The following is a 25,405-nucleotide window of genomic DNA, read 5'->3' as shown; positions in this document are numbered from 1 at the left end:
TGGATCAACAAAAGAGAACATCAAACAAGGGGAACTCAGTGGATAACACAAAAAATGTCACTAAACGGATTCGTAAATGCTGCAGTAAATTTAATAGAGGAAGGGACCTGGTGAATACTAGGTCTAGAGAAGGCGTCAGTTCTACCATGGTTAAGCCTTGATAAGAACATTTCACGATTCGCCCGTTCGCTATGTATTTTATAGGTATTCATTCACAGATTCTAATTGTTAATCGTATAAAGTCAGTGTCGCAAATTAATAAATGACCATACTTATGTGTAAAATTCTTCTTGTAAAATTGTAATACTCGATTTTCCATAGAGGATGAATTTGAACAAGAGGAGGAAGAGGTGAATGAGGAGGAGGGAGATGAAGTAGGAAGCTTAAAACTATTCAAAACTTTTAGGAGTTTGAATTGTGACTTATCATTCAGACTCCGAAAACCGAATTGGACTCAAGAATTGGAAATGTCTGTTCTTTTGTGTGAAGCTGTAGCTTAGTGGTTAACGTGCTTGTCTTCCAATCTCAAGGTCCGCGGTTCAATCCTGACCTAGTGCCAGGACTCTTTCAACTCCACTCCTTAAGCCTCAATTGAGACTTAGTTTATAAGCACGACAAATTATAAAATAGTTTATCCATCCTGTAATTGGCGAGTTTGTGCTCGCTGTTGGATGTGTATGAAATAAAAGAACTAATTGTCCAACATTTTTTCACATTGAATAAAGAAGTAGATGAAACTGTAAATATAGAACATTTTGATATATGTCGACAGGGCGTAGTCCCACTCGTTATGATGAATGGTATCACCTGTAGGTTTTCTCACACGTATTTTGTTATCAATCTACTTATCACTTTTATAAATACTAATTGCACATTATCTTCGATAATATACAGAAAATGTTAGTATTATTTCACATTTGACGTCTAAATCTAAAAATACATATAATGGCGTACCGACCACCAACTCATGAAAGATAGTAGCGATGTTAATAATTGAAATAATGTTTAAATAATGTCCACCAAATGGATGGCTGGGTAATTAGCAATGTAATTCATAACAATAGCGAAGTTAAGATAAGATATAGTTACGTTTGTCGGCATGTTTAGTTTGTCTTTATAAGCGAGCAACGGACCGGTTTGGTGCAACAGTCGAAATCTGAACTCAACCACAATGAAGTATCTGGTATTCCTGACGTTGATTGCAGTAGCAACAGGTAATTACTGTAATACTTGATATTATTATCGACCGCCGTGGCACATTAAACCATGGAGAGAGACTGTCACGCGTGCACTTCATCATGACTTGAATGTGCGCGTTACATTGTGTCTCTGCCATTGACGATTTGTTAGAGTATGTTGTGCGATTTTGAGTAACGATTTAGGCCTAACTATATACGACATTTCCTGAAGAAACATCTTCAATGGATACGTCGGCAACATATTGTCCTTGTATCAGCAACAGTGGTAGCTGTTAAAGATCCAGGGTAAATCAATTAATGTGGTCACAAGTGTGTTTCTCAATCTTACGTCATCCTGGATAATCCTAAGCCCAGTTTTTTTAGGGATCTGAGATAGTTGTCGCATATCTTTTTAACAAAATCATTTTTATTATCAGAATTAGGCTACCTTAAAAAGTGTTTCTATTGTTCCCCCCTTTCTCTATGTGTTAAAAAAGAAATTCACTTTAAAAAGTCTACTCGTATGCAAATCCTAATCTGATTCAACACACCATTTCGTTATTGACCACCATTACATACATTATTATTTTAGCAAATGTTGGCCAATTTGGTGACATGATCCACTGTCAGACGGATCGAAATTTCATTTCATCCTGGCTGGATTACGACGGTTATGGTTGTTATTGTGGTTATGGAGGTACTGGCAAGCCCATCGATGACACAGACCAGTGAGTACCGGTTAAAGTCGTTTTATTTAACTGCCGATAATCTTACGCGGCGTTCAAACGGTACATGGTTGTACGCGTACGCGCGCGCGCATTATGTGATGTCACCTGTGATTGTTGCTTACTGTTCGCTCATTTGTTTAAATTAATAGAATGACTATGTACTACACATTATATAGTTTTATATGGTTAACTTTGAATTAGATTGAAATAATTATTCAAATTATTATTGTATGATTGTAAATTTGTGTTTATATTGACTTTGTAGGTGCTGTCTTGAACACGATAATTGTTACGGCGATGTTATGAAAAGTGGGATGTGTCCATACGAAGATTACGTGTATATTGTACTGTATAAGTACAGGATATTCAACTGCAAGACACCATCCTCTCAAATCCTATGTGGTAAGTGTTCAAATCCATTTTCTAAATGTATATACCACTTCTACTTACAACGTTCCATTTTTGCGTCTATGCATTTTGTGTGTGTACAATTCTCCTTTTTTATAATATTGATTAATTCTAATTTGTAAAAGAATTGGAAATTCTGTAGGCCTAGCCTATAGGCCTATAATATAATAATAACTTAAATTTCAAAACGGATGCAACACTTGAATCACCAGATTGGTGTTTTTTTTCTCAGAAAATTCTTAAAATGTTTTGTTTATCAAATATTAGCTGTGTAAATGAATTTACTAAGTTGCCAATGATGACTGTTTATAGCTGAAACTTACGCATACAAAAACTGTTCTTGATACTCTCATCGTTGGTTCAAGTTTACAAACAAAATAAAGGAAGACATGTACCTGACTATACATTTTGAATAATTTTCTTTGTTCCCTTCTCTCTTCCCTTTTCTAGCCGGTGTTAATGAGTATGGCCAGAACGACTGCCCATACCCCGAGTGTGCCGCTGCCATGTGCCAATGTGATAAAGCTGGTGCTGAATGCTTTGCTAGGGCTAACTACAACAAGGCGTTGAAGGACTGGCCACAGAGTAAATGCTAAAATAGCTTTCAACGACTATCAATGTTATGTTTTGCTCAACCTAAAACATTATACTTAGGCCTAAATATCCAAAATAAGCCTACTCAAATAAAGTGCATTAGAAACTATACTCAATTGTTTCTTTATTGTGTTAGTGTTTTATATTACATTAAGCTATGCATATAAAATCTCCAGTTAACACAATAGGTACTCGTTGGTTAACGTCACAATATAGACTCACATTATTTCGACGCGCGCGTAAAAGTCATACCAATGTTTAAACGCGTTCATCAAAATATTTTGCTGAGTCCCTGACAATGCGTCATTCATTATGTAAGCAGATATTCAAATAACATGATATTCTGATACATATTTACGTCAAGAAATCAAGTTTCACAGTCAGATGTTTTGCCGAACTCTGACATAATTTCTACCAAAAATACTAAATTGTGGTGCATTACCCACCTGGGCTAGACTTTTCAATACTAGCCATTTCAATTATTAGATTACATCAGATATAATAGTATGCTATTACAACTGTACAAGTCAAGCACTAATAATATTAGAACGTCTATAATAAAAATAAAATATACCCGTATTATAAAGCAGAAATGAATGAAAATTATGCACAAAAGGCAATAGAATAATTCACAATATTGTTATAGACCTACGATGACATTCAAGACTGCATGAAGCATGGCTGAAAGAAAATCTGACCATGGTTGCAGCAGACGAAGAATGCTGGACACAAACAGTGAGTTCGTTGAGTTCTCAACAACAGCCGGCAGTTGGTAGTCCTTCACCAATCAATAATAATGCCACTAGCTCTAGGGCAATGACAAGTGAGGACATCACACTGGAGCCATTCTCCATTCGTTCAGCAGTCGAGGCACTCGAACGGCCTAGTACGTCGGCAACTGTTGTTGAAGAATCCTCACAAAGAGGAACACACATACGTACCAGGTTTGGATACGCTGCGGAATCACTGCCCATGGTGGAAACTATATCACCTGCAATCCGCCAACAAATAGTATCAGGTAGGAACACTAATCTTGCTTCTCTATTAATTCCTTTATTCAATGCTTCGCCCCGAGACAATAAAGATGAAATTAATTCGTTCAAACACGATCCACGATTGGCAAAATCCCTCAATATTGGAGAATTTATCCAAGCCTTCGGGATTTATAAAAACATCATGTGCACTGCTCATCCCCAGCGGAGAGAGGAGCTCGACAAATACGAAAGAGACATTGTAGACATGGCTTCTCGATACCCTGGAAATGGTTTTTATGAATATCACAAACAATTTAGCTTAATTGCGGCATCACATTTGAGATACAACAATGTCCTTGTCGACTGGTCCATACGAAATAACACGCTTTTCTGTAACATTTTTGCCAATAGTCGCCCTAACACATGCAACTATTGCAGTAGCACACTACACAGTACAGCCTTCTGCGATATATCTGAAAATTTACCTAAGAAAGCTACTAGGAATACGGCCATCCCTAACGCAGACAACGACTGGTATGGGCGACGACGCGTTTTTCATCAAGGCAGAGAAATCTGCAACAATTATAACGGTGATAGAGGGTGTGTAAAGACAAACTGCAATTTAGCTCACATTTGCTTGTTATGTAAAGGCGGCCACTCACAGTCAGCATGCAGGTGGTCAAAAAACGGACAGGGGCCTCAAGTGATAGGGGCCACTGCACAACGTTAAACGAAACCGCTAACTATGATACAACAATAACCACCCCTATAAATATTGAACAGCTACATAAACATATGTCACTGTGTCCAAACACGTATCTAAAGAACTATTTGTTAGACGGGTTGGTATATGGTTTTTCTACAGGTATCAAATCACTTCCAGAGCAATCAATTGAATGTAAGAACTTAAAATCAGCTACAAAACAACCCGATACGGTTGCTGAATTGGTAAAAACAGAAGTTACCAAGGGATATTTATTAGGCCCATACAGTGTTATTCCATACAAACAATATCGCATAAACCCTATCGGTATCGCAGAAGGTAAATATTCCAACAAAAAGAGACTAATCGTGGACTTGTCCGCTCCGCACGATGATATTAACAACCCGAGCTTGAACGAACTTATAGATAAAGATCAGTATTCACTACAATACGTCAAAATAGACGACGCTATTAGAATGATTAAAAATCAGGGTCGTGGAGCATTATTGATAAAAACAGATATAACTGACGCATTCAAAATAATACCCATCCACCCAGGACTCAGAGGCTACCATGGAATTAAATGGAACGAAAAATATTACTTCTTTAAACAACTTGTTTTTGGTTGTCGTTCAAGTCCAAAAATATTTGACACACTATCCCAAGCAGTTTGTTGGATAGCTTCCAACGTTTATAACATTCATAATATTCTTCATCTTCTGGACGATTTTCTTGTAATAGAATCGCCGACGGCAAACGCACATTCAACCAAGATGCGTTTTCTGGATATGTTTAAAACCCTTGGTATTCCGCTATCAGAAAAGAAAACAGAAGGACCTTCTACGTCGTTAGAATACCTCGGTATATACCTCGATTCGATTAACATGGAAGCGAGACTACCAACAGAAAAAATAGCTAGAATTAGAAATATTACAACGGAATTCAGTAAGCGTGCCTCCTGTACAAAAAGAGAATTACTGAGTCTCTTGGGGCATCTAAATTTTGCTTGTAGGGTCATACACCCTGGCCGTTCATTTGTATCGCATTTAATCAGCCTGTCAACTACAGTTAAGAAACTACACCATCATGTACGTATCAACAAAGATTGTAGGGCAGATTTAGCGATGTGGTCCCTGTTTTTAAAACACTGGAATGGTGTATCTTTCTTTTTAAATGATAATATCACAATTGCTAATGACATTTCGCTGTACACCGATGCAACACGCACATCTTTTGGTGGTATATATCGGAACGAATGGTTTCAGGGAAATTTCCCACAAATATACCTTACGGACAAGACGTCCATGGCGTTCTTTGAACTTTATCCCATCGTCATGGCATGTGTATTATGGGGTAATAATTGGGCTAGAAAACGAATAATGTTCTTTTGCGATAATATGGCCACGGTTGAAATCGTCTCCAAGGGTAGGTCCAGAATACCTGATATTATGAAACTGATGAGGAAACTAACATTTCATTCTGCTATCCATAATTATCATATATGCGCTACTCATATTGCAGGGAAACATAACGTTATAGCTGATGCTCTTTCTCGCCACCAGATGCAGAAATTTCGACGGCTTGTACCAACAGCCAATGCTCTTCCGACACCATTGGTACACCATTCAGAGCTTCTAATGAATTGAAACTACAAGTCGAACAGTTATGGGAAAACTCTATTTCTGATTCTACGAAGAGAGTATATAAATCTGCATTGCGGTGTTTCCTAACATTCTTGACCATGTCAGGCGTACCAGTAAAGAAAGCAACACTTCCGCTAATTGACGAGGACCAACTTATATACTTCGTTACCCATTGCCAAAAAGCGCTAGATCTGAAATTTGAAACAATCAACTTGTATCTGGCGGGAATACGTTTCCATTATATTAAAGCAGGTTTACAAGATGTTACAGTGGGGGCAAACAGACTCCACTATGTGTTACGAGGGATTAAGAAGTCGCAAAACATCTGTAAGGCAAAACGCGCCCCGATAACGTCAGCAATCCTGAGCGATATGTGCGCCATACTTTCTGCTGGTAGGACAATAATTACACCTTTCATAGATGTTATGTTACAATGTATTTTTAAATTAGCTTTCTATGGGTTTTTAAGATGCGGCGAATTTACAAGTATAAGAGGGTCAGGTACATACCTACAAATTAATGATGTTACATTAAAGCCCGAATCACAATGTTTTTTACTTCGTTTAAAGGCATCTAAAACCGACCCATTTAGAACAGGGGTAGAAATACCTATTTTCGAAAACGATAATTTAAGTCCCGTCCAAACGATGTCTAACTACATCGCTATTAGGTTAAGTCAAGGGGCATCTCCACTAGCGCCGCTTTTTCTAGAGAACGAATCTAGTACGGAGCCCTTATCACGAGTAACTTTCTTATCCTGGCTTCATGATATACTACAAATATGTGGTCATTACCAACATTTCCACGGACATTCGTTTAGAATAGGGGCGGCAACATCAGCTGCTGCTGCAGGAGTGGAGGATCATGTTATTAAAACAATGGGTCGTTGGACATCCAACTGCTATATTAGGTACATCAGAACAAATCTAGAAGTAGTTAAACAAGCACAAAATGACATGTGAGAACGTGCCGTCCCTTCCTCCTCCCTCTCGGGCCCCATCACACTTGCCCATTTTTAACTGCTTCATTTAGGCCTTCCTGCTTCTGCTTGGAGCACTTTTCTCATTGGATCTTCATCCAATTATCCTGGCCTCCCTGCTGTTGCTTCATGTGGAAAAAAAAAAAAAAAAAAAAAAAAAAAAAAAAATATGGATCTTCATCCAAATACACATGTTCAACTAGGGGAGCGCTTATCTTCCCATTGGATCTTCATCCAATTCTCCAGGCCTCCCAGCCACTGCTTCATGTTGTAGAAAAAAAAAATAAAAAAAAAAAAAAAAAAAAAAAATGGATCTTCATCCAAATACACATGTTCGGCTAGGGTAGCGCTTATCTTCCCATTGGATCTTCATCCAATTATCCAGGCCTCCCAGCCACTGCTTCATGTTGTAGAAACAAAACAAAAAAAAAAAAAAAAAAAAAAAAAAATGGATCTTCATCCAAATACACATGTTCGGCTAGGGTAGCGCTTATCTTCCCATTGGATCTTCATCCAATTATCCAGGCCTCCCTGCCACTGCTTCATGATGTATAAAAAAAAAAAAAAAAAAAAAAAAAAAAAAAAGGATCTTCATCCAAATACACATGTTCGGCTAGGGGAGCGCATCTTCCCCCAATACCCTCCATGTCTCCGTTCTCATCCATAATAGCGACAATAAAATAATATACATATAACTAAAATACTGTCTTTGGGGGCTTCTACTCATTTTATTCGCTCATTTGGCTGGTATAATTCTGGGGAATTATTTTGCCCCCAAATTCCACAATTTACCTAACGGATGTCACTTACATCCTTACCGATATACTTAATAACAACAATTTGATTTACTGGCTCCTGTGACAACACACTGGACCTTTAATACAGCGATGTCATATGAGTGGTAGCCCCCAAGAGGCCAAATGTAGTTTATTATTAAGCTTTAGTAGTATTTAGCATTGCTTGTACAGTATCAGTAGAAATAAATATTATGTATTGTTAAATGTATACTCTTAATAAACTGGGAAAGCATTACTTATTTGTGTTGTGTGTAAAAGGAAATTTAAAGTAATAAATTATAGTTTATACACAGCACAAGTACTTTTAACTAAGGATGTGGTATATAAATGTGGGTAGATTTCTGAGTAACAGAAGTGTTAGGATGAATGGTATATTGTTTCTACAGGTAATTAAAAAGTGAATGTTAGTCAAGGGAGACACTTTATCAAAGTTCCAACCACAGTAATTGACAATGTATTTCTATAGACCAACGGGTATATCTAATAGTGGAACCACAAAAATGTAGGATAGGCTAATTTCTAATTGGCAACCAATGGGAATTCAGAGTGTTTTAGTTGGTTACTAAGATGCATACTAGCACACCTCATTGTTAAATTAGCCGTTCAATAGTTGTACAAACTTTTCAATCTTCCCACCCGGCCATCCCCCGGCATCATCCAACACCTAACTTCAACACAGGCGCTACTCATATGTTACTCATGCTATTCGCTCATTTGGCTGGTATAATTCTGGGGAATTATTTTGCCCCCAAATTCCACAATTTACCTAACGGATGTCACTTACATCCTTACCGATATACTTAATAACAACAATTTGATTTACTGGCTCCTGTGACAACACACTGGACCTTTAATACAGCGATGTCATATGAGTGGTAGCCCCCAAGAGGCCAAATGTAGTTTATTATTAAGCTTTAGTAGTATTTAGCATTGCTTGTACAGTATCAGTAGAAATAAATATTATGTATTGTTAAATGTATACTCTTAATAAACTGGGAAAGCATTACTTATTTGTGTTGTGTGTAAAACTGAATATAAATATGTATAATATTCTGAACAATTTGACACCAATAGCATTCTCTTCTGAATTAAATGCATACAAGTTAAAATGGGTGTTACTTTGTCCAATATGTTACATTTATTGGTTATTTTATGTATTGGTGGTCATCTTGGATTTGACACCCTTAAGCTTTTTTTAGAAAAATGCCAACATATTTTTAGTCGCATGCAACGCGACTCTACAGCTCACTATGTCGGTCGGTCGGTCGGTCGGTAAACACTAACTTGAGCACGTGACTGCAGCCATGTATATGGCCTTGTTTTTATTACTTTACATCTTAGAGAAACTAAATCAGCTGGAATTTTGCTTTTAACGAAAAAATGACACATACATAGTGGCCTATTAATATAAATATATATGTTTCGAGTGTTTTGATTAGTGTAAATTTATTTTGGTTTATTTTGTATAATAAATCAATATTTTTTTAGCTTTAATGAACTATGTGACATCAAATGAAAGCCAATCAAATATGCTATCCAATTGAATTATAAAGTTAAAATTATAAAGCTAATTTAGAAAATGTGTTTATTTAACTATTTGGTATCAAATGAAACCCCATAAAACATGATACCTAGTACATACAGATTATCAAATATGTATTGAAAATAATATTTTTGGAAAATATGCATATTTTAAAAACTTTCATCAAAATTCTAGAATTATATAATATAAATAAACCAAAATAAATTTACACTACTTATGTATACTCATTTTTGTCAAAAAATGAATATTTTCAAAATCATCATAATTAAAGATTTTAAATACAAGGTGGGTAGCAATGAATAGCATATTGTATGGGATTTTATTTTTTATACCAAATATTTCATTACAACGCTAGAATTATTTAAACCAAAATAAATTTATACTAATTTATACTCATTTTTGTCTAAAATTAATAGAATATGCACATTTTCCAAAAATAGCATCACATAATTTTCAATACAAGTTGGGTAGTTATGGATAGCATATTGTATGGGATTTTATTTTTTATACCAAATATTTCATTATAACGCTAGAATTATTTAAACCAAAATAAATTTATACTAATTTATACTCATTTTTGTCTAAAATTAATAGAATATGTACATTTTCCAAAAATAGCATCACATAATTGTCAATACAAGTTGGGTAGTTATGGATAGCATATTGTATGGGATTTTATTTTTTATACCAAATATTTCATTATAACGCTAGAATTATTTAAACCAAAATAAATTTATACTAATTTATACTCATTTTTGTCTAAAATTAATAGAATATGTACATTTTCCAAAAATAGCATCACATAATTGTCAATACAAGTTGGGTAGTTATGGATAGCATATTGTATGGGATTTTATTTTTTATACCAAATATTTCATTATAACGCTAGAATTATTTAAACCAAAATAAATTTATACTAATTTATACTCATTTTTGTCTAAAATTAATAGAATATGTACATTTTCCAAAAATAGCATCACATAATTTTCAATACAAGTTGGGTAGTTATGGATAGCATATTTCATTGCTTTCCTTTAATACCAAATATGTATTCCAAACATTTGAATTATTTAATATCATAAATAAACCAAATTAAATTTACACTATCTAGTATAGGCCTACTCATTTTTGTAAAAAAAAATCAATAAAATATGCACATTTTTTACAAAATTCGCATCATTAGCCCAATTACAGAGGTGAAAGAGGAGGAAAGAGATGAAGACATTGATTATGCTCCGTCCAAGGATGACAAACCAAGTAAATGCAAACAGCAAAAGATCATTTGAAAGAACCTAAAATTACACATGTGGTGCGACTTAGATCGTGGAATCATCGTCTCCACGGACCCGAAGAAGTAACGATTGCTTTATTTGCTGGTGTCAAGTATATAGTAACGATTGCTATATTTGCTGGTGTCAAGTATATAGTAACGATTGCTTTATTTGCTGGTGTCAAGTATATTTACTGTGCTTTAACTGTAGGAAGCTTAAAACTATTCAAAACTTTTAGGAGTTTGAATTGTGAATTATCATTCAGACCCCGAAAACCGAATTGGACTCAAGAATTGGAAATTTCTGTTTTTATGTGTGAAGCTGTGTGGTTAACGTGCTTGCCTTCCAATCTCAAGGTCCGCGGTTCAATCCTGACCTAGTGCCAGGACTCTTTCAACTCAACTCCTTACGCCTCATATGAGACTTATAAGCACGACAAATTATAAAATAGTTTATCCATCCTGTAATTGGCGAGTTTGTGCTCGCTGTTGGATGTGTATGAAATAAAAGAACTAATTGTCCAAACATTTTTCACATTGAATAAGTAGATAAAACTGTAAATATAGAACATTTTGATATATGACGACAGGGCGTAGTCCCACTCGTTATGATGAATGGTATCACCTGTAGGTTTTCTCACACGTATTTTGTTATCAATCTACTTATCACTTTTATAAATACTAATTGCACATTATCTTCGATAATATACAGAAAATGTTAGTATTATTTCACATTTGACGTCTAAATCTAAAAATATATAATGGCGTACCGACCACCAACTCATGAAAGATAGTAGCGATGTTAATAATTGAAATAATGTTTAACTAACTAATTAACTAGTGATGGCTGTGTAATTATCAATGTAATTCATAACATAACGTTTGTCAGCATGTTTGGTTTGTCTTTATAAGCGAACAATGGACCGGTTTAGTGCAACAGTCGAATTCTGAATTCAACCACAATGAAGTATCTGGTATTCTTGACGTTGATTGCAGTAGCAACAGGTAATTACTGTAATACTTGATTATTATCGACCGCCGTGGCACATTAAACCATGGAGAGAGACTGTCACGCATGCACTTCATCATGACCTGAATGTGCGCGTTACATTGTGTGTCTCTTCATCGTGCCATTGACGATTGACGAGTATGATGTGCAATTTTGAGTCACTATTTAGGCCTAACTATAATTGTGTATACGACATTTCATGAAGAAACATCTTCAATGATACGTCGGCAACATTTTGTCCTTGTATCAGCAACAGTGGTAGCCGTTACAGATCCAGGGTAAATCAATTAATGTGGTCACAAGTGTGTTTCTCAATCTTACGTTATCCTGGAAAATCTTAAACCCAGTTTTATTAGGGATCTGAGATAGTTGTCGCATATCTTTTTTTAAAAAAATCATTTTTTATTATTAGAATTAGGCTACCTTAAAAAGTGTTTCTATTGTTCCCCCTTTCTCTATGTGTTAAAAAAGAAATTCACTTTAAAAAGTCTACTCATATGCAAATCCTAATCTGATTCAACACACCATTTCGTTATTGACCACCATTACATACATTATTATTTTAGCAAATGTTGGCCAATTGGGTGACATGATCCACTGTCAGACGGATCGAAATTTCATTTCATCCTGGCTGGATTACGACGGTTATGGTTGTTACTGTGGTTATGGAGGTACTGGCAAGCCCATCGATGACACAGACCAGTGAGTACCGGTTAAAGTCGTTTTATTTAACTGCCGATAATCTTACGCGGCGTTCAAACGGTACATGGTTGTACGCGCGCGCGCATTATGTGATGTCACCTGTAATTGTTGCTTTAAATTGATAGAATGACTATGTACTACACATTATATAAGTTTACATGGTCAACTTTGAATTAGATTGAAAAAATTATTCAAATTCTTATTGTATGATTGTAAATTTGTGTTTATATTGACTTTGTAGGTGCTGTCTTGAACACGATAATTGTTACGGCGATGTTATGAAAAGCGGGATGTGTCCATACGAAGATTACGTGTATATTGTGCTGTATAAGTACAGGATATTCAACTGCAAGACCCCATCCTCTCAAATCCTATGTGGTAAGTGTTCAAATCCATTTTCTTATTTTCTAAATGTATATACCACTTCCAATTACAACGTTCCCTTTTTGCGTCTATGCATTTTGTGTGTGTACAATTCTCCTTTTGTATAATGTTGATTAATTCTAATTTGAAAATATGTAAATTCAGTATAAGCCTATAATATTATAACAACTATTTCAAAACGGATGCAACACTCAAGATTATCTCAGAAAATTAACTCAATTTTTTGTTTCTCAAATATTAGCTGTGTAAACAAATTTACTAAGTTGTTACTGATGACTGTTTAAATCTGAAACTTACGCATAAAAAACTGTTCTTGATACTCTCATCGTTGGTTCAAGTTTACAAACAAAATCAAGGAAGACATGTACCTGATTATACACTTTGAATAATTTTCTTTTTTTTCTTCTCCCTCCCCTTTTCTAGCCGGTGTTAATGAGTATGGCCAGAACGACTGCCCATACCCCGAGTGTGCCGCTGCCATGTGCCAATGTGATAAAGCTGGTGCTGAATGCTTTGCTAGGGCTAACTACAACAAGGCGTTGAAGGACTGGCCACAGAGTAAATGCTAAAATAGCTTTCAACGACTATCAATGTTATGTTTTGCTCAACCTAAAACATTATACTTAGGCCTAAATATCCAAAATACTCAAATAAAGTGCATTAGAAACTATACCCAATTGTTTTGTTTATTGTGTTAGTGTTTTATATTACATTCGTCATTAGCTATGCATATAAAATCTCCATTTCATACAATAGGTACTCGTTGGAAGGGTCAATATTTTAGAGACACATTATTTTGACGCGCGCGTAAAAGTCGTACCATTTTTTAAAAATCAATGTTTAAACGCGTTCATCAAAATATTTTTGCTGAGTCCCTGACAATATATGCGTCATTCATTACGTAAGCAGATATTCAAATAACATGATATTCTGATACATATCTACGTCGAGACAGTCAGATGTTTTGCCGAACTCTGACATAATTTCTACCAAAAATACTACATTGTGGTGAATGACCCACCAGGGTTAGAGACTCCAATACTAGCCATTTCAATCATTATATTACATCAGATAGTATGCTATTACAACTGTAACAAATAATACAAGTCAAGCACTAATAATATTAGAACGTCTATAATAAAAACAAAATATACCCGTATTATAAAGCAGAAATGAATGAAAATTATGCACAAAAGGCAATAGAATAATTCACAATATTGTTATAGGCCTACGATGACAATCAAGACTGTATGAAGCATGGCTGAAAGAAAATCTGACCATGGTTGCAGCAGACGAAGAATGTTGAATTGTAAAAGCATTTCCGTTCATTTGTTCGCTAAAAGTTGTGTTAAATAAATATATATGTTTCGAGTATTTTGATTAGTGTAAGTTTATTTTGGTTTATTTTGTATAATAAATCAATATTTTTTTAGCTTTAATGAACTATGTGACATATCAAATGAAAGCCAATCAAATATGCTATCCAATTGAATTATAAAGTTAAAATTATAAAGCTAATTTAGAAAATGTGTTATACAGTTAGTGTAAATATATTTTTATAAATTTGATTATAGTGTTTTAACTAACTATTTGGTATCAAATGAAACCTCATAAAACATGATACCTAGTACATACAGATTATCAAATATGTATTGAAAATAATATTTTTGGAAAATATACATATTTTAAAAACTTTCATCAAAATTCTAGAATTATATAATATAAATAAACCAAAATAAATTTACACTACTTACTGTATACTCATTTTTGTCAAATAATGAATATTTTCAAAAAGCATCATAATTAAAGATTTTCAATACAAGGTGGGTAGCAATGGATAGCATATTGTATGGGATTTTATTTTTTATACCAAATATTTCATTACAACGCTAGAATTATTTAAACCAAAATAAATTTATACTAATTTAACTCATTTTTGTCTAAAATGAATAGAATATGCACATTTTCCAAAAATAGCATCACATAATTTTCAATACAAGTTGGGTAGTTATGGATAGCATATTTCATGTGCTTTCCTTTAATACCAAATATGTATTCCAAACATTTGAATTATTTAATATCATAAATAAACCAAATGAAAGATAGTAGCGATGTTAATAATTGAAATAATGTTTAAATAATGTCCACCAAATGGATGGCTGGGTAATTAGCAATGTAATTCATAACAATAGCGAAGTTAAGATAAGATATAGTTACGTTTGTCGGCATGTTTGGTTTGTCTTTATAAGCGAGCAACGGACCGGTTTGGTGCAACAGTCGAAATCTGAACTCAACCACAATGAAGTATCTGGTATTCCTGACGTTGATTGCAGTAGCAACAGGTAATTACCGTAATACTTCATAATTATTATCGACCGCCGTCGCACAACCATGGAGAGAGACTGTCACGCGTGCACTTCATCATGATTTGAATGTGCGCGTTACATTGTGTCTCTTCATCGTGCCATGGACGATTTGGTAGAGTATGTTGTGCGATTTTGAGTAACGATTTAGGCCTAACTATATACGACATTTCCTGAAGAAACATCTTCAATGGATACGTCGGCAACATATTGTCCTTGTATCAGCAACAGTGGTAGCTGTTAAAGATCCAGGGTAAATCAATTAATGTGGTCACAAGTGTGTTTCTCAATCTTACGTCATCCTGGATAATCCTAAACCCAGTTTTTTTAGGGATCTGAGATAGTTGTCGCATATCTTTTTAACAAAATCATTTTTATTATCAGAATTAGGCTACCTTAAAAAGTGTTTCTATTGTTCCCCCCTTTCTCTATGTGTTAAAAAAGAAATTCACTTTAAAAAGTCTACTCGTATGCAAATCAAATTTCGTTATTGACCACCATTACATACATTATTATTTTAGCAAATGTTGGCCAATTTGGTGACATGATCCACTGTCAGACGGATCGAAATTTCATTTCATCCTGGCTGGATTACGACGGTTATGGTTGTTATTGTGGTTATGGAGGTACTGGCAAGCCCATCGATGACACAGACCAGTGAGTACCGGTTAAAGTCGTTTTATTTAACTGCCGATAATCTTACGCGGCGTTCAAACAGTACATGGTTGTACGCGTACGCGCGCGCGCATTATGTGATGTCACCTGTGATTGTTGCTTACTGTTCGCTCATTTGTTTAAATTAATAGAATGACTATGTACTACACATTATATAGTTTTATATGGTTAACTTTGAATTAGATTGAAATAATTATTCAAATTATTATTGTATGATTGTAAATTTGTGTTTATATTGACTTTGTAGGTGCTGTCTTGAACACGATAATTGTTACGGCGATGTTATGAAAAGCGGGATGTGTCCATACGAAGATTACGTGTATATTGTACTGTATAAGTACAGGATATTCAACTGCAAGACCCCATCCTCTCAAATCCTATGTGGTAAGTGTTAAAATCCATTTTCTTATTTTCTAAAATTCTGTATATAGGCCTATAATATAACAATAACTATTTCAAAACGGATGCAACACTTGAATCACCAGATTGGTGTTTTTCACATGGTCAAGATCATCTCTCAGAACATTCTTAAAATGTTTTGTTTATCAAATATTAGCTGTGTAAACGAATTTACTAAGTTGTTACTGATGACTGTTTATAGCTGAAACTTACGCATACAAAAACTGTTCTTGATACTCTCATCGTTGGTTCAAGTTTACAAACAAAATAAAGGAAGACATGTACCTGACTATACATTTTGAATAATTGTCTTTGTTCCCTTCTCTCTCCCCTTTTCTAGCCGGTGTTAATGAGTATGGCCAGAACGACTGCCCATACCCCGAGTGTGCCGCTGCCATGTGCCAATGTGATAAAGCTGGTGCTGAATGCTTTGCTAGGGCTAACTACAACAAGGCGTTGAAGGACTGGCCACAGAGTAAATGCTAAAATAGCTTTCAACGACTATCAATGTTATGTTTTGCTCAACCTAAAACATTATACTTAGGCCTAAATATCCAAAATAAGCCTACTCAAATAAAGTGCATTAGAAACTATACTCAATTGTTTCTTTATTGTGTTAGTGTTTTATATTACATTAAGCTATGCATATAAAATCTCCAGTTAACACAATAGGTACTCGTTGGTTAACGTCACAATATAGACTCACATTATTTCGACGCGCGCGTAAAAGTCATACCAATGTTTAAACGCGTTCATCAAAATATTTTGCTGAGTCCCTGACAATGTGTCATTCATTATGTAAGCAGATATTCAAATAACATTATATTCTGATACATATTTACGTCAAGAAATCAAGTTTCACAGTCAGATGTTTTGCCGAACTCTGACATAATTTCTACCAAAAAATACTAAATTGTGGTGCATTACCCACCTGGGCTAGACTTTTCAATACTAGCCATTTCAATTATTAGATTACATCAGATATAATAGTATGCTATTACAACTGTACAAGTCAAGCACTAATAATATTAGAACGTCTATAATAAAAATAAAATATACCCGTATTATAAAGCAGAAATGAATGAAAATTATGCACAAAAGGCAATAGAATAATTCACAATATTGTTATAGACCTACGATGACATTCAAGACTGTATGAAGCATGGCTGAAAGAAAATCTGATCATGGTTGCAGCAGACGAAGAATGCTGAATTGTAAAAGCATTTCCGGTCATTTGTTCGCTAAAAGTTGTGTTTGACTGAATATAAATATGTATAATATTCTGAACAATTTGACACCAAAAGCATTCTCTTCTGAATTAAATGCATACAAATCTGACCCGGGTCCTAGACTATATGAAAAAAATTGTATTCAAAATGGGTGTTACTTTGTCCAATATGTTACATTTATTGGTTATTTTATGTATTGGTGGTCATCTTGGATTTGACACCCTTAAGCTTTTTTTAGAAAAATGCCAACATATTTTTAGTCGCATGCAACGCGACTCTACAGCTCACTATGTCGGTCGGTCGGTCGGTCGGTAAACACTAACTTGAGCACGTGACTGCAGCCATGTATATGGCCTTGTTTTTATTACTTTACATCTTAGAGAAACTAAATCAGCTGGAATTTTGCTTTTAACGAAAAAATGACACATACATAGTGGCCTATTAATATAAATATATATGTTTCGAGTGTTTTGATTAGTGTAAATTTATTTTGGTTTATTTTGTATAATAAATCAATATTTTTTTAGCTTTAATGAACTATGTGACATCAAATGAAAGCCAATCAAATATGCTATCCAATTGAATTATAAAGTTAAAATTATAAAGCTAATTTAGAAAATGTGTTTATTTAACTATTTGGTATCAAATGAAACCCCATAAAACATGATACCTAGTACATACAGATTATCAAATATGTATTGAAAATAATATTTTTGGAAAATATGCATATTTTAAAAACTTTCATCAAAATTCTAGAATTATATAATATAAATAAACCAAAATAAATTTACACTACTTATGTATACTCATTTTTGTCAAAAAATGAATATTTTCAAAATCATCATAATTAAAGATTTTAAATACAAGGTGGGTAGCAATGAATAGCATATTGTATGGGATTTTATTTTTTATACCAAATATTTCATTACAACGCTAGAATTATTTAAACCAAAATAAATTTATACTAATTTATACTCATTTTTGTCTAAAATTAATAGAATATGCACATTTTCCAAAAATAGCATCACATAATTTTCAATACAAGTTGGGTAGTTATGGATAGCATATTGTATGGGATTTTATTTTTTATACCAAATATTTCATTATAACGCTAGAATTATTTAAACCAAAATAAATTTATACTCATTTTTGTCAAAAATTAATAGAATATGTACATTTTCCAAAAATAGCATCACATAATTTTCAATACAAGTTGGGTAGTTATGGATAGCATATTTCATTGCTTTCCTTTAATACCAAATATGTATTCCAAACATTTGAATTATTTAATATCATAAATAAACCAAATTAAATTTACACTATCTAGTATACTCATTTTTGTAAAAAAAAACAATAAAATATGCAAATGTTTTACAAAATTCGCATCATAGCCCAATTACAGAGGTGAAAGAGGAGGAGGGAGATGAAGACATTGATTATGATCCGTCCAAGGATGACAAACCAAGTAAATGCAAACAGCAAAAGATCATTTGAAAGTGTTTTTTGAAAATGTGGTGCGACTTAGATCGTGGAATCATCGTCTCCACGGACCCGAAGAAGTAACGATTGCTATATTTGCTGGTGTCAAGTATATAGTAACGATTGCTTTATTTGCTGGTGTCAAGTATATAGTAACGATTGCTTTATTTGCTGGTGTCAAGTATATAGTAACGATTGCTTTATTTGCTGGTGTCAAGTATATTTACTGTGCTTTAACTGTAGGAAGCTTAAAACTATTCAAAACTTTTAGGAGTTTGAATTGTGAATTATCATTCAGACTCCGAAAACCGAATTGGACTCAAGAATTGGAAATGTCTGTTCTTATGTGTGAAGCTGTGTGGTTAACGTGCTTGCCTTCCAATCCCAAGGTCCGCGGTTCAATCTTGACCTAGTGCCAGGACTCTTTCAACTCCACTCCTTAAGCCTCAATTGAGACTTAGTTTATAAGCACGACAAATTATAAAATGGTTTATCCATCCTGTAATTGGCGAGTTTGTGCTCGCTGTTGGATGTGTATGAAATAAAAGAACTAATTGTCCAAACTTTTTTCACATTGAATAAAGAAGTAGATAAAACTGTAAATATAGAACATTTTGATATGTAACAGGGCGTCTTCCCACTCGTTGAATGGTATCACCTGTAGGTTTTCTCACAAGTATTTTGTTATAATCAATCTGCTTATCACTTTTGTAAATACTAACTACATGATCTACAGAAAATGTTAGTATTATTTCACATTTGACGTCTAAATCTAAAAATATATAATGGCGTACCGACCACCAACTCATGAAAGATAGTAGCGATGTTAATAATTGAAATAATGTTTAACTAACTAATTAACTAGTGATGGCTGTGTAATTATCAATGTAATTCATAACATAACGTTTGTCAGCATGTTTGGTTTGTCTTTATAAGCGAACAATGGACCGGTTTAGTGCAACAGTCGAATTCTGAATTCAACCACAATGAAGTATCTGGTATTCTTGACGTTGATTGCAGTAGCAACAGGTAATTACTGTAATACTTGATTATTATCGACCGCCGTGGCACATTAAACCATGGAGAGAGACTGTCACGCATGCACTTCATCATGACCTGAATGTGCGCGTTACATTGTGTGTCTCTTCATCGTGCCATTGACGATTGACGAGTATGATGTGCAATTTTGAGTCACTATTTAGGCCTAACTATAATTGTGTATACGACATTTCATGAAGAAACATCTTCAATGATACGTCGGCAACATTTTGTCCTTGTATCAGCAACAGTGGTAGCCGTTACAGATCCAGGGTAAATCAATTAATGTGGTCACAAGTGTGTTTCTCAATCTTACGTTATCCTGGAAAATCTTAAACCCAGTTTTATTAGGGATCTGAGATAGTTGTCGCATATCTTTTTTTAAAAAAATCATTTTTTATTATTAGAATTAGGCTACCTTAAAAAGTGTTTCTATTGTTCCCCCTTTCTCTATGTGTTAAAAAAGAAATTCACTTTAAAAAGTCTACTCATATGCAAATCCTAATCTGATTCAACACACCATTTCGTTATTGACCACCATTACATACATTATTATTTTAGCAAATGTTGGCCAATTGGGTGACATGATCCACTGTCAGACGGATCGAAATTTCATTTCATCCTGGCTGGATTACGACGGTTATGGTTGTTACTGTGGTTATGGAGGTACTGGCAAGCCCATCGATGACACAGACCAGTGAGTACCGGTTAAAGTCGTTTTATTTAACTGCCGATAATCTTACGCGGCGTTCAAACGGTACATGGTTGTACGCGCGCGCGCATTATGTGATGTCACCTGTAATTGTTGCTTTAAATTGATAGAATGACTATGTACTACACATTATATAAGTTTACATGGTCAACTTTGAATTAGATTGAAAAAATTATTCAAATTCTTATTGTATGATTGTAAATTTGTGTTTATATTGACTTTGTAGGTGCTGTCTTGAACACGATAATTGTTACGGCGATGTTATGAAAAGCGGGATGTGTCCATACGAAGATTACGTGTATATTGTGCTGTATAAGTACAGGATATTCAACTGCAAGACCCCATCCTCTCAAATCCTATGTGGTAAGTGTTCAAATCCATTTTCTTATTTTCTAAATGTATATACCACTTCCAATTACAACGTTCCCTTTTTGCGTCTATGCATTTTGTGTGTGTACAATTCTCCTTTTGTATAATGTTGATTAATTCTAATTTGAAAATATGTAAATTCAGTATAAGCCTATAATATTATAACAACTATTTCAAAACGGATGCAACACTCAAGATTATCTCAGAAAATTAACTCAATTTTTTGTTTCTCAAATATTAGCTGTGTAAACAAATTTACTAAGTTGTTACTGATGACTGTTTAAATCTGAAACTTACGCATAAAAAACTGTTCTTGATACTCTCATCGTTGGTTCAAGTTTACAAACAAAATCAAGGAAGACATGTACCTGATTATACACTTTGAATAATTTTCTTTTTTTTCTTCTCCCTCCCCTTTTCTAGCCGGTGTTAATGAGTATGGCCAGAACGACTGCCCATACCCCGAGTGTGCCGCTGCCATGTGCCAATGTGATAAAGCTGGTGCTGAATGCTTTGCTAGGGCTAACTACAACAAGGCGTTGAAGGACTGGCCACAGAGTAAATGCTAAAATAGCTTTCAACGACTATCAATGTTATGTTTTGCTCAACCTAAAACATTATACTTAGGCCTAAATATCCAAAATACTCAAATAAAGTGCATTAGAAACTATACCCAATTGTTTTGTTTATTGTGTTAGTGTTTTATATTACATTCGTCATTAGCTATGCATATAAAATCTCCATTTCATACAATAGGTACTCGTTGGAAGGGTCAATATTTTAGAGACACATTATTTTGACGCGCGCGTAAAAGTCGTACCATTTTTTAAAAATCAATGTTTAAACGCGTTCATCAAAATATTTTTGCTGAGTCCCTGACAATATATGCGTCATTCATTACGTAAGCAGATATTCAAATAACATGATATTCTGATACATATCTACGTCGAGACAGTCAGATGTTTTGCCGAACTCTGACATAATTTCTACCAAAAATACTACATTGTGGTGAATGACCCACCAGGGTTAGAGACTCCAATACTAGCCATTTCAATCATTATATTACATCAGATAGTATGCTATTACAACTGTAACAAATAATACAAGTCAAGCACTAATAATATTAGAACGTCTATAATAAAAACAAAATATACCCGTATTATAAAGCAGAAATGAATGAAAATTATGCACAAAAGGCAATAGAATAATTCACAATATTGTTATAGGCCTACGATGACAATCAAGACTGTATGAAGCATGGCTGAAAGAAAATCTGACCATGGTTGCAGCAGACGAAGAATGTTGAATTGTAAAAGCATTTCCGTTCATTTGTTCGCTAAAAGTTGTGTTAAATAAATATATATGTTTCGAGTATTTTGATTAGTGTAAGTTTATTTTGGTTTATTTTGTATAATAAATCAATATTTTTTTAGCTTTAATGAACTATGTGACATATCAAATGAAAGCCAATCAAATATGCTATCCAATTGAATTATAAAGTTAAAATTATAAAGCTAATTTAGAAAATGTGTTATACAGTTAGTGTAAATATATTTTTATAAATTTGATTATAGTGTTTTAACTAACTATTTGGTATCAAATGAAACCTCATAAAACATGATACCTAGTACATACAGATTATCAAATATGTATTGAAAATAATATTTTTGGAAAATATACATATTTTAAAAACTTTCATCAAAATTCTAGAATTATATAATATAAATAAACCAAAATAAATTTACACTACTTACTGTATACTCATTTTTGTCAAATAATGAATATTTTCAAAAAGCATCATAATTAAAGATTTTCAATACAAGGTGGGTAGCAATGGATAGCATATTGTATGGGATTTTATTTTTTATACCAAATATTTCATTACAACGCTAGAATTATTTAAACCAAAATAAATTTATACTAATTTAACTCATTTTTGTCTAAAATGAATAGAATATGCACATTTTCCAAAAATAGCATCACATAATTTTCAATACAAGTTGGGTAGTTATGGATAGCATATTTCATGTGCTTTCCTTTAATACCAAATATGTATTCCAAACATTTGAATTATTTAATATCATAAATAAACCAAACGAAATTTACATTATCTAGTATACTCATTTTTGTAAAAAAATCAATAAAATATGCACATTTTTTACAAAATTAGCATCATAGCCCAATTACAGATTTTTATTACAAGTTGGATAGCAATAGATAGAATTGTATGGGCTTTTATTTGATACTATATAGCTCTTCCAAACACTGAAATTATTTAATATTATATAAATAAACACAACAATTACGCCAGGTCCTAGACTAATACCAGTAAACCAGATTTTTGAATTGAATTTGTCTTTATTATAAAGATAATTTAAAGAACGCAAACTTCTCATACATATAGTTTTCCTCAATTAAATTAATTGTTATTTATACTATTGATTTGCTATATACACTTTTGATTGTACATAATACATCATTGATCTTTAGAATCAAATGTGGTGAAAGCCATTAAAACATGAACAAAGTCAGCATTCATCTATGCAGTATACATTCATGTATTGCACAAATTCGACGCTTTCTTTCTATACGCTCCACATCCTCTATCATTCATGGTTTTATCTCTTCTTGTCTTGATTGTTGCAATTCTCTGTTCTATGCCGTTCTGAATTTTCAAATTAATCGTCTTCAACGACTACAGAACTCGGCTGTTCGAATCACTATTCATTAACCGTCGCTCTCACATTACACCTGTTCTTCGAGAACTTCACTGGCTCTCCATTGACAATCGGATCAAATTTAAAATCTTGCTCCTTACATTTAAAGCACTTCTTTTTAACTAACCTGCTTACACATCCGTCAATTAATCACCATTTATGTTCCTGGACGGACTCTTAGATCATCTGATGATTTCTTACTCTCTGTTCCACGCATAGCTACTAAAGCCTTTGGTCATAGGCCTAGATCATTTTCTTTTGCAGCACCCACACTCTGGAATTCACTCCCCGCACAAATTAAACACTGTTGCCTTATTTAAAAAATTGCTCAAAACTTATTTTTTCGACCACTAACATGCATAGCGCCATTGATTTTGTACCTCGGTCTTTGAATTGACGCTTTATAAATTTTGATATAAAAATAATAATAATAATGTTACGGGTTTTTAGATTCTTTTTGAAAGTTTAGAGGAAGCTATTGTCGACGACCTACTTATATGAACTAGCTACGTCATGTAAATACATAGTTGGCATGAGGGAATTTCTTCCTCACTCGTTCCCCCATAAAAGTGACCAATTTGTCCATGGTTTTCCCCCAACACCGTCTTTGTGAATTCTATGTCCAGGAGATGACCATGGCACATGCTCCGGTCCTTTCCCAAACAAGTTATGTATAATCACAATGTACATTAATTTGATTCAGTCAAAATGTTGACCTGTTACATTAATGGGAATACCTTTGTTGAAATAAAATAATATCTACATTAAATGTGACAAATACTTTGTACTATACATAGGGCTACTATATAAAATAAATTAACATTGTACATATCATTGGTACTTACTCTTTACTATAATTTTTTAACGCAGAAAAAACGAAGTTTTTCAATACGTGGTAGACCAATTATTATTATTATTATTATACGTATGATCCATTTAAAAATACGTGCATGCTCAGTTACGAATATGCGCATGCACATTTCGCTCGTTGCCGAGTCGTGGTACCGTCGTTCATACGCATGATCCATAGTATACGCGCATGCTCACAGGTAGTGCCCAGAATTACTTATTTGGCAACGAGTTGTATATCGATTCTGTTGATCAAAACAGATTTAAATAGGATTACATAACTTGTGAAATTGTCTTCTAGATGAAAACATTGTGATGTGTTGGTGCGGCCCCATTTACCCAAATGATATGATAATTAACCAACCAATAGGGTTTGACTGTAACTGCTGAGAGTGAACTCTGTGTTGACATACCTGTGACACTGGAAAATTGTTTTTTTTTGGGATTTACATATTATTTGTTTATCTTTGCAATACGTCCGTATCCCTCTCTATAAAGCAGAAAAAGTGTGGTGTGGTTTTTTTATACTGAAATTCCACTTTTTCAGATTATAAATCATATCTCGGTTAGTTTATGTGCTAAAAGTACGTAATTTGTTTTTGTTTCTTTTCACAGTTTTATGACTGAAAAGTATGAATGAAATTCGAGTATTCTTAATCAGCC

The 25,405-nt window shown here is 33.8% G+C and overlaps 4 protein-coding genes across 4 annotated transcripts; all 4 read left to right on the top strand.

Annotated features, from left to right (window-relative positions):
• The first annotated feature begins 1,114 nt into the window (after positions 1–1,114).
• Positions 1,115–2,945, top strand: LOC144845962 (neutral phospholipase A2 3-like). The gene is made up of 4 exons (XM_078703493.1): positions 1,115–1,214; positions 1,771–1,906; positions 2,172–2,308; positions 2,765–2,945. Exons 1-4 carry the CDS (start codon positions 1,172–1,174, stop codon positions 2,908–2,910), a joined length of 462 nt encoding a protein of 153 aa, XP_078559619.1. The 5' UTR covers positions 1,115–1,171; the 3' UTR covers positions 2,911–2,945.
• Positions 2,946–11,709: 8,764 nt separating this feature from the next.
• On the top strand, positions 11,710–13,565 carry LOC144845621 (neutral phospholipase A2 3-like). Its single transcript, XM_078703053.1, has 4 exons — positions 11,710–11,822; positions 12,393–12,528; positions 12,770–12,906; positions 13,336–13,565. Exons 1-4 carry the CDS (start codon positions 11,780–11,782, stop codon positions 13,479–13,481), a joined length of 462 nt encoding a protein of 153 aa, XP_078559179.1. The 5' UTR covers positions 11,710–11,779; the 3' UTR covers positions 13,482–13,565.
• A 1,542-nt stretch (positions 13,566–15,107) lies between these two features.
• On the top strand, positions 15,108–16,863 carry LOC144845229 (neutral phospholipase A2 3-like). The gene is made up of 4 exons (XM_078702411.1): positions 15,108–15,254; positions 15,797–15,932; positions 16,198–16,334; positions 16,690–16,863. The coding sequence occupies exons 1-4, from the start codon at positions 15,212–15,214 to the stop codon at positions 16,833–16,835; spliced, it is 462 nt and encodes a 153-aa protein (XP_078558537.1). The 5' UTR covers positions 15,108–15,211; the 3' UTR covers positions 16,836–16,863.
• A 3,110-nt stretch (positions 16,864–19,973) lies between these two features.
• Positions 19,974–21,829, top strand: LOC144845231 (neutral phospholipase A2 3-like). The gene is made up of 4 exons (XM_078702412.1): positions 19,974–20,086; positions 20,657–20,792; positions 21,034–21,170; positions 21,600–21,829. Exons 1-4 carry the CDS (start codon positions 20,044–20,046, stop codon positions 21,743–21,745), a joined length of 462 nt encoding a protein of 153 aa, XP_078558538.1. The 5' UTR covers positions 19,974–20,043; the 3' UTR covers positions 21,746–21,829.
• Positions 21,830–25,405: the final 3,576 nt, after the last annotated feature.

Source organism: Antedon bifida, chromosome 6 (genome assembly GCF_963402885.1).
Source record: "Antedon bifida chromosome 6, ecAntBifi1.1, whole genome shotgun sequence".
Lineage (NCBI taxonomy): Eukaryota > Metazoa > Echinodermata > Crinoidea > Comatulida > Antedonidae > Antedon > Antedon bifida.
This window is presented reverse-complemented; position numbering and strand designations above follow the sequence as displayed.

Excerpts from the sequence above, each read along its gene's own strand:
- LOC144845621 (XM_078703053.1), top strand. The coding sequence starts at position 11,780 with ATGAAGTATCTGGTATTCTTGACGTTGATTGCAGTAGCAACAG. Across the intron at positions 11,823-12,392 it reads GTTGATTGCAGTAGCAACAG|CAAATGTTGGCCAATTGGGT; the intron begins GTAATTACTGTA and ends TTATTATTTTAG. Across the intron at positions 12,907-13,335 it reads ATCCTCTCAAATCCTATGTG|CCGGTGTTAATGAGTATGGC; the intron begins GTAAGTGTTCAA and ends CCCCTTTTCTAG.
- LOC144845229 (XM_078702411.1), top strand. The coding sequence starts at position 15,212 with ATGAAGTATCTGGTATTCCTGACGTTGATTGCAGTAGCAACAG. Across the intron at positions 15,255-15,796 it reads GTTGATTGCAGTAGCAACAG|CAAATGTTGGCCAATTTGGT; the intron begins GTAATTACCGTA and ends TTATTATTTTAG. Across the intron at positions 16,335-16,689 it reads ATCCTCTCAAATCCTATGTG|CCGGTGTTAATGAGTATGGC; the intron begins GTAAGTGTTAAA and ends CCCCTTTTCTAG.
- LOC144845231 (XM_078702412.1), top strand. The coding sequence starts at position 20,044 with ATGAAGTATCTGGTATTCTTGACGTTGATTGCAGTAGCAACAG. Across the intron at positions 20,087-20,656 it reads GTTGATTGCAGTAGCAACAG|CAAATGTTGGCCAATTGGGT; the intron begins GTAATTACTGTA and ends TTATTATTTTAG. Across the intron at positions 21,171-21,599 it reads ATCCTCTCAAATCCTATGTG|CCGGTGTTAATGAGTATGGC; the intron begins GTAAGTGTTCAA and ends CCCCTTTTCTAG.
- LOC144845962 (XM_078703493.1), top strand. The coding sequence starts at position 1,172 with ATGAAGTATCTGGTATTCCTGACGTTGATTGCAGTAGCAACAG. Across the intron at positions 1,907-2,171 it reads CCCATCGATGACACAGACCA|GTGCTGTCTTGAACACGATA; the intron begins GTGAGTACCGGT and ends TTGACTTTGTAG. Across the intron at positions 2,309-2,764 it reads ATCCTCTCAAATCCTATGTG|CCGGTGTTAATGAGTATGGC; the intron begins GTAAGTGTTCAA and ends TCCCTTTTCTAG.